Genomic DNA, 10,000 nt, shown 5'->3' on the forward strand with positions numbered 1-10,000 from the left:
GCCAGCGGGACAACGCCTACCCCTACAACAACCTCAGGGACATGTGCAACGGTGGAAAGGCCTCTCGATCTCGGTACGTGATATGACTGGAATCAGAAAACGAAATACTTAGGAGCCAAAGACTTGGCTCAATAGCTCAATGGTCAACCCAAATCAAGATTCATGAAGCCACCGACCTTGGCCGAAGATTGGCAACGCGTTTTTACATTTAGTCAAGTAGAGGGGGAAATCGAGACGAGGGTCGTGGTGTGTGTATGTGTGTGTGTGTGTGTGTGTGTGTGTGTGTGTGTGTGTGTGTGTGTGTGTGTGTGTATGTGTGTGTGTGTGTGTGTGTGTGTGTGTGTCTGTCTGCGTGGGTGTGTGTGTAGAGCGATTCCGTCTAAACTACTGGACCGATCTTTATGAAATTTTACATGCGAGTTCCTGGGAATGGTATCCCTGGATTTTATTTTCATTTTTTCGATAAATGTCTTTGATGACGTCATATCCGGCTTTTTGTAAAAGTTGAGGCGGCACTGTCACACCCTCATTTTTCAATCAAATTAATTGAAATTTTGGCCAAGCAATCTTCGACAATGGCCGGACTTTGGTATTGCATTTCAGCTTGGTGGCTTAAAAATTAATTAATGACTTTGGTCATTACAAATCTGAAAATTGTAAAAAATATATATATATATATATATATAAAACGGTCCAAATTTACGTTCATCTTATTCTTCATTGTGTTCTGATTCCAAAAACATATAAATATGTTATATTTAGATTAAAAACAAGCTCTGAAAATTAGAAATATAAACATTATGATTAGAATTAACTTTCCGAAATCGTTTTAAAAACAATTTCATCTTATTCCTTGTCGGTTCCTGATTCCAAAAACATTTAGATATGATATGTTTGGATTAAAAACACGCTCAGAAAGTTAAAACGAAGGTACAGTAAAGCGTGCTATGCAACACAGCGCAACATCTACCGCGCTAAACAGGTTCGTCACTTTCACTGCCTTTTGCACTAGCGGCGGACTACGGTCATTGTGAAAAAATGCAGTGCGTTCAGTTTCATTCTGTGAGTTCCACAGCTTGACCAAATGTAGTAATTTCGCCTTTCGCGACTTGTTAATTCTTCGCTTTGGCAGTCTTTCTGTTCCAGTGATAAGGGTAAGATTTAAACAAGTCTTTTTGTTTGTTTGTTTGTTTGCTTAACGCCCAGCCGACCACGTAGGGCCATATCAGGGCGGTGCTGCTTTGACATATAACGTGCGCCACACACAAGACAGAAGTCGCAGCACAGGCTTCATGTCTCACCCAGTCACATTATTCTGACACTGGACCAACCAGTCCTAGCACTAACCCCATAATGCCAGACGCCATGGGGCGGAGCAGCCACTAGATTGCCAATTTTAAAGTCTCAGGTATGCCGGGTTCGAACCCACGACCTCCCGATCACGGGGCGGACGCCTTACCACTAGGCCAACCGTGCCGGTTTTAAACAAGTCGCGTAAGGCGAAAATACAACATTTAGTCAAGTAGCTGTCGAACTCACAGAATGAAACTGAACGCAATGCAATTTTTCAGCAAGACCATAATTATACTCGTAGCATCGTCAGTCCACCGCTCATGGCGAAGGCAGTGAAATTGACAAGAAGAGCGGGGTAGTAGTTGCGCTGAGAAGGATAGCACGCTTTTCTGTACCTCTCTTTGTTTTAACTTTCTGAGCGTGTTTTTAATCCAAACATATCATATCTATATGTTTTTGGAATCAGGAACCGACAAGGAATAAGATGAAAGTGTTTTTAAATTGATTTCGAAAAAAAAATGTTGATAATAATTTTTATATTTTTAATTTTCAGAGCTTGTTTTTAATCCAAATATAACATATGTATACGTTTTTGGAATCAGAAAATGATGGGGAATAAGATGAACGTAAATTTGGATCGTTTTATTAAAAGAATATTTTTTTTACAATTTTCAGATTTTTAATGACCAAAGTCATTAATTAATTTTTAAGCCACCAAGCTGAAATGCAATACCGAAGTCCGGGCTTCGTCGAAGATTACTTGACCAAAATGTCAACCAATTTGGTTGAAAAATGAGAGCGTGACAGTGCCGCCTCAACTTTCACGAAAAACCGGATATGACGTCATCAAAGACATTTATCGAAAAAAGAAAAAAACATCCGGGGATTTCATACCCAGGAACTCTCATGTAAAATTTCATAAAGATCGGTCCAGTAGTTTAGTCTGAATCGCTCTACACACACACACAGACACACAGACAGACAGACAGACACACATACACCACGACCCTCGTCTCGTTTCCCCCCTCTACGTTAAAACATTTAGTCAAAACTTGACTAAATGTAAAACAAGTCGCGTAAGGCGAAAATACAATATTTAGTCAAGTAGCTGTCGAACTCACAGAATGAAACTGAACGCAGCAAGACCGTATACTCGTAGCATCGTCACTCCACCGCCCGTGGCAAAGGCAGTGCCCGTGGAATTGACAAGAAGAGCGGGGTATTCGTTGCGCTAAGAAGGATAGCACGCTTTTCTGTACCTCTCTTCGTTTTAACTTTCTGAGCGTGTTTTTAATCCAAACATATCATATCTATATATTTTTGGAATCAGGAACCGACAAGAAATACGATGAAAGTGTTTTTAAATTGATTTCGAAAAAAAAAATTTGATAATAATTTTTATATATTTAATTTTCAGAGCTTGTTTTTAATCCAAATATAACATATTGATATGTTTTTGGAATCAGCAAATGATGGAGAATAAGATAAACGTAAATTTGGATCGTTTTATAAATTTTTAATTTTTTTTACAATTTTCAGATTTTTAATGACCAAAGTCATTAATTAATTTTTAAGCCACCAAGCTGAAATGCAATACCGAACCCCGGGCTTCGTCGAAGAGTACTTGACCAAAATTTCAACCAATTTGGTTAAAAAATGAGGGCGTGACAGTGCCGCCTCAACTTTCACGAAAAGCCGGATATGACGTCATCAAAGACATTTATCAAAAAAATGAAAAAAACGTTCGGGGATTTCATACCCAGGAACTCTCATGTCAAATTTCATAAAGATCGGTCCAGTAGTTTAGTCTGAATCGCTCTACACACACACACACACAGACACACACACGCACACACGCACATACACCACGACCCTCGTCTCGTTTCCCCCCTCTACGTTAAAACATTTAGTCAAAACTTGACTAAATGTAAAAAAAAAGTCCTGCGCGGTTACCCTCACGGAAATTCGGGCTGGGTTTTCACTAGGAAAAGCGAGCGGCCACACAGTACGGCGCTAGCCAACCTTGTTTACAGACTGTTTTACTTGCCTCGTTAACTCTGTCATTTCTCCTGTAGTGGAATAAGACTTGGGTCAAATGATGTGTTTCTGATTAATGTCAATTATAACGAAGATGAGTCGTTTGAGCATTTACTCTTCTTCTTCTCTCTTTCTTTCTTTATTGTCTTTTACTTTAGCTTCTGCGTATTTTTGCTTTTGTTTGTGTGTTTTTTCTTCTGATTCGTGAAACTTTCTGCTTGAATGCAGCTGCAGACAGTATTGTCTTGTTTTCTCTTCTGGTTACAGCTACCACTGCACAGGCAAGGGCTGTAACGCGCCAGGAGGGTCGACGTGTCTGAGCACAAAGCTTCTCAAATATCTGGTGAACCTTAAGAGCAGTGGTCGTGTCATTGTGAGTATTCATGAATGGATGCATGGATTAATACATGTACTGAATTGATGCATGGGTGGATTGATGGATGGATTGAAAGATGGATGAATATGCAGATACATGAATTGATGGATCTTTGGGTTTATGGATGTCTGGATGGATGAAATGGAAGGATGAATGGATGTGCAGACGGATTGAAAAATGGATGAATGTGTGTATATATGGATTGATGGATGGATGGTTGAATGGATCCATGGATAGATGTGTGGAAACATTGGTTGGTGTTTGAACGGATGGTAGGACGGACGTGTCATTGTGAATGTGAATGGATGTATAAATGAGTGCATGCATTGATGTATGGATGGATGGTAGAACGGACGGATTGCACGATTAATGAATGTGTAGATAAATGAATTGATGGATGGATGGATGGATGGATGGATGTGTAAATACAAATAAATTGATTGATGGACGGATGGATGGACGGATGGATGAATGTGTCTATACATATTTCAATGGATGGATGTGTCGATAGGTTGATGGATTGTCGTGTGGATAAATGGAAAGGTAGACGGATTGAAGGATGGATGTATGGATAGATGCCTGGATGGATGCCTGGATGGATGGAAATACGGACGGATTGGTTGATCGGTGGACAGAATGATGGATGTTGATGGGTGGATTGGTGGTTTGTTGGATACAGGAATGGAAGGACGAACTCAAGGATGGTTGGATGGAAGGACGGCTGAATCTGTGGATAGATGGATAGATCGAAGTACGGATTGAAGGACGGATGCGTGTATGGATAGATGGATAGATCGAAGTACGGATTGAAGGACGGATGCGTGTATGGATAGATGAATAGATGGATAGATCGAAGTACGGATTGAAGGACGGATGCGTGTATGGATAGATGAATAGATGGATAGATCGAAGTACGGATTGAAGGACGGATGCGTGTATGGATAGATGAATAGATCGAAGTACGGATTGAAGGATGGATGCGTGTATGGATAGATGGATAGATGGATAGATCGAAGGACGGATGGAAGGACGGCTGAATGTGTGGATAGATGGGTAGATGGATAGATCGAAGTACGGATTGAAGGACGGATGCGTGTATGGATAGATGGATAGATGAATAGATCGAAGTACGGATTGAAGGACGGATGCGTGTATGGATAGATGGATAGATCGAAGTACGGATTGAAGGACGGATGCGTGTATGGATAGATGGATAGATGGATAGATCGAAGTACGGATTGAAGGACGGATGCGTGTATGGATAGATGGATAGATCGAAGTACGGATTGAAGGACAGATGCGTGTATGGATAGATGAATAGATGGATAGATCGAAGTACGGATTGAAGGACGGATGCGTGTATGGATAGATGAATAGATGGATAGATCGAAGTACGGATTGAAGGACGGATGCGTGTATGGATAGATGAATAGATCGAAGTACGGATTGAAGGACGGATGCGTGTATGGATAGATGGATAGATGGATAGATCGAAGTACGGATTGAAGGACGGATGCGTGTGTGGATAGATGGATAGATCGAAGTACGGATTGAAGGACGGATGCGTGTGTGGATAGATGGATAGATCGAAGTACGGATTGAAGGACGGATGCGTCTATGGATAGATGAATAGATGGATAGATCGAAGTACGGATTGAAGGACGGATGCGTGTATGGATAGATGAATAGATGGATAGATCGAAGTACGGATTGAAGGACGGATGCGTGAATGGATAGATGAATAGATCGAAGTACGGATTGAAGGACGGATGCGTGTATGGATAGATGGATAGATCGAAGTACGGATTGAAAGACGGATGAGTGTATGGATAGATGAATAGATCGAAGTACGGATTGAAGGATGGATGCGTGAATGGATAGATGGATAGATGGATAGATCGAAGTACGGATTGAAGGACGGATGCGTGTATGGATAGATGGATAGATCGAAGTACGGATTGAAAGACGGATGAGTGTATGGATAGATGAATAGATCGAAGTACGGATTGAAGGATGGATGCCTGTATGGATAGATGGGTAGATGGATAGATCGAAGTACGGATTGAAGGACGGATGCGTGTGTGGATAGATGGATAGATCGAAGTACGGATTGAAGGACGGATGCGTGTGTGGATAGATGGATAGATCGAAGTACGGATTGAAGGACGGATGCGTGTATGGATAGATGGATAGATGGATAGATCGAAGTACGGATTGAAGGACGGAAGCGTGTGTGGATAGATGGATAGATCGAAGTACGGATTGAAGGACGGATGCGTGTATGGATAGATGGATAGATCGAAGTACGGATTGAAGGACGGATGCGTGTATGGATAGATGGATAGATGGATAGATCGAAGTACGGATTGAAGGACGGATGCGTGTGTGGATAGATGGATAGATCGAAGTACGGATTGAAGGACGGATGCGTGTATGGATAGATGAATAGATGGATAGATCGAAGTACGGATTGAAGGACGGATGCGTGTATGGATAGATGAATAGATGGATAGATCGAAGTACGGATTGAAGGACGGATGCGTGTATGGATAGATGGATAGATGGACAGACCGAAGTACGGATTGAAGGACAGATGCGTGTATGGATAGATGAATAGATGGATAGATCGAAGTACGGATTGAAGGACGGATGCGTGTATGGATAGATGAATAGATGGATAGATCGAAGTACGGATTGAAGGACGGATGCGTGTATGGATAGATGAATAGATGGATAGATCGAAGTACGGATTGAAGGACGGATGCGTGTATGGATAGATGGATAGATGGACAGACCGAAGTACGGATTGAAGGACGGATGCGTGTATGGATAGATGGATAGATGGATAGATGGATAGATCGAAGTACGGATTGAAGGACGGATGCGTGTATGGATAGATGAATAGATGGATAGATCGAAGTACGGATTGAAGGACGGATGCGTGTATGGATAGATGAATAGATGGATAGATCGAAGTACGGATTGAAGGACGGATCCGTGTATGGATGGACGGTTGGATATACGGGTTTAATATTGTTTAAGTATCCCTTGGGGTTTCTAAAATAATGATTGCCTTTCTTTTCTTTGCTATGTCATGCATTTGCATTGCTCTTTGCAAAATTATTTTAATAAAAGCGTGTCAAAACAACACAACAACTCCCGTACCTTTTCCTATGAAGACCACTCTGCAGAGTAACGATAAATAGAAACAAATAGACTGCCAACATTCCGAAATTCACCGCAACACGGTTGGCCTAGTGGTAAGGCGTCCGCCCAGTGATCGGGAGGTCGTGGGTTCGAACCCCGGCCGGGTCATACCTAAGACTTTAAAATTGGCAATCTAGTGGCTGCTCCGCCTGGCGTCTGGCATTATGGGGTTAGTGCTAGGACTGGTTGGTCCGGTGTCAGAATAATGTGACTGGGTGAGATATGAAGCCTGTGCTGCGACTTCTGGGCCCGTATGCTTATGGGGGAAGTTCGCGACAACTCCCGAAGTTTTGAGTGACATCGGAAGTACTTGCCTCACTTTCGTATGCATGGGCCGGAAAAAGGGTTTACCTCGAAGCAAAGCGAGGAAGTAACTCAGGGTATTTTGCGACTACTTCTAAAGTTTTGAGTGACATCGGAAGTACATCCTCACTTTCGCATGCATGGGACGAAAAAAGAGTTTACTTTGGAAGCTAACGAGGAAGTAAATGAGGGTAAATGTACTACAGCCAGACCCAGTAGTAAACACGCTACTTCCACAGTTTCTCAGTGCAAAAAGGCAGGGCTTTTCTTCAGTTTTTCATGTCAAACCGAGCTGACGCTCCAAAAGAGAGATAGTAGAGGGAAAAGTCGTATCTTCTGCATGCATTTCGTGCAAATTTCCCTGAATACAAACCTGAGTTGCCAGCTTTGACTTTTGTTTGTTGATCTGGGTCATTGGCCACCACTCTTTCATTCCCGCTTATACGAGGGGGTTACTGTGTTTCTATGAAAATGGGCGTCGTTGTGTGCATGTGTGAGTGTGTGTGTGTGTGTGTTTGTGTGTGTGTGTTTTTGTGTGTGTGTGTTTGTGTGCGTGTGTGCGTGTGTTTGTATGCGTGTGTGTGTGTGTGTGTGTGTGTGTGTGTGTGTGTGTGTGTGTTCGAGTGTTTAAGTGTAAGTTTCTGCTATTTTTTTGTCATTGCTTTATCTGTGTGTGTGTGCGTGCGTGTGTGTGTGTGTGTGTCTGTGTGTGTGTGTGTGTGTGTGTGTGTATTTGTGCGAGTGCCTGTCTGCCTGTGTGTGCGTGCGTGCGGGTATAATTGTGCGTCTGTTCCTTCATACGTTTGTTTGCGTCACTGTTCGCGCGTGCCGTGTGTGTGTGTGTGTATGTGTGTGTGTGTGTTTGTGTGTGTGTGTGTTTGTGTGTGTGTTAGTGTGTGTGTGTGTGTGTTTGTGTGTGTTTTCGATGTTATGTGTGTGTTCGACGGTGTGTGTGTGTTCGACGGTGTGTGTGTGTGTTCGACGGTGTGTGTGTGTGTGTGTGTGTGTGTGTGTGTGTGTGTGTGTGTGTGTGTGTGTGTGTTCGACGTTATGTGTGTGTTCGACGGTGTGTGTGTGTGTGTGTGTGTGTGTGTGTGTGTGTGTGTGTGTGTACCCACTCCCCACACTATGATGAGCTGACTATATTTGCGCCTTGATATTTTATTCATGTTCTTACGTTTTATTTTATTTATGTTTATTGTGATTCACCACACCCGAGTTTATCGTAATTGAGATAATAAAGTGTTCTATGTCTATGTATTATGTCTAATACACATGCACACACGCACGTAGGCTACAAAAATCCAATCTTGACTTTGAACTTTATATAAACATACATCCTCTTCACAATTAACGAGGACAAACGTAATTTACAAACACCTAAGTACAACAATTTTTCTGTTTTAAAAATTCGGACACACATTTTCTCAAATAATATGAAATTCGCTGAACTTATCTTCTTTTCACTACACCTTATATCTTGATTCCCCAAAAATGGAGTTCTGCCTTTTTAAATTTACCAGTAACACAAACATTCGCTCTGACCAAACTATTTTTGTCCAGCAGTTTTACCTATACACAATCATTAAAAAAACACTACAAAAAGAGTTTTAAGTTAACCGACTTCGCTAACACATAAACAACCTTTTTTTATTGTCCCCAACATTCTGGTCAACGAAATCATTATTATGGGGGCGAGGACGCCCCCATTCTATACGGATAGTTTCGAGGTTGACCATGGGCAGCGCCATTTTGTTGTGAAATACGTCATCAGTTTGTGTACACAGGAAGTTGTGACATCCGTCACCCTATGGGAGGGGTGACGTCAAAATTGTTCATCTGTAGAAAGTTGTGAAATCCGTCACCCTATGGGAGGGGTGACGTCAAAATTGGTCATCACAGAGTTTGTGTAACACAGGAAGTTGTGAAATACGTCACCCTATGGGAGGGGTGACGTCAAAATTGTTCAACAAAAACATGATATGTCGCATTGTGCAGGGTCAACTGCAACAAACTCAAACCGAGCCATTCATACCTAGCTGTATTTGAGTGACTTATATACCCGACATTTTTATTTCTTATTTTTAGCACAGGTGTAGGAAAAATCATGAACCAAAATGTTATTTATTTTCTAATTTAACATTTTTTTTACAAATATGACCATGGTCTTTTAAACATACAGTGACATTAAACATTGTTATGTTAAAAAAAAGAAAAAAGAAAAAAAGCTTTTGTGCACAAATCAGAAAATACATTGTACATTTTACCTACAGGCCAAACCGTGAGTGTCTGTGGCAAAGCCCGACCCAGGAAATTGCACTGATTTTATATTTAGATTAGAGGGAAATTGTCAAGAACAGGCGCTTGCATTTGGATGTGTCCAATGATAGTAGGTTTGGTTGTGATCAATCACAATAATGTAGGAATAAAAATGTATGACAGTTTAGTATGATGACATGTAATTCACATATGCTGAAATATGATATTATACATCATGTAATATTATTATGGCTGTTGCCATGACCATGAAACCCAACAAAGGTTTAATGTAATGTAATTCAAAATACCAAAACCGAGCACCTATTAATCTCGTCTTTGCGCGTGAAGATTGAGGCCGTCTGCCAGTAGCGGTTAGGTCATACAGTGGAACCCCTCTCTAGCGACCTTTAAAATGTTGACAAAAATCGGTCCTTGTGGAGGGGGGTCCTTACAGAGGGAGGGGGGCGGAGTCAGGGGGCCACAAAGACAGTCAGATTTAAAAAAAAAAAGAAAACAGAGAAGTTT

At 41.5% G+C, this 10,000-nt stretch overlaps 1 protein-coding gene across 1 annotated transcript in view; it reads left to right on the forward strand.

Moving 5' to 3' along the window:
* LOC138957164 (uncharacterized) overlaps positions 1–10,000 on the forward strand; it is a 23,687-nt gene that overhangs the window by 9,590 nt on the left and 4,097 nt on the right. The window contains exons 5-6 of the mRNA XM_070328321.1: positions 1–73; positions 3,598–3,703. The exon at positions 1–73 is cut by the window's left edge and continues 90 nt beyond it. Of these exons, the coding sequence (XP_070184422.1) occupies positions 1–73; positions 3,598–3,703 (179 nt within the window). The remainder of the gene's footprint in view (positions 74–3,597; positions 3,704–10,000) is intronic.

This window comes from Littorina saxatilis, unplaced genomic scaffold (assembly GCF_037325665.1).
Source record: "Littorina saxatilis isolate snail1 unplaced genomic scaffold, US_GU_Lsax_2.0 scaffold_1074, whole genome shotgun sequence".
Taxonomy (NCBI): Eukaryota; Metazoa; Mollusca; class Gastropoda; order Littorinimorpha; family Littorinidae; genus Littorina; species Littorina saxatilis.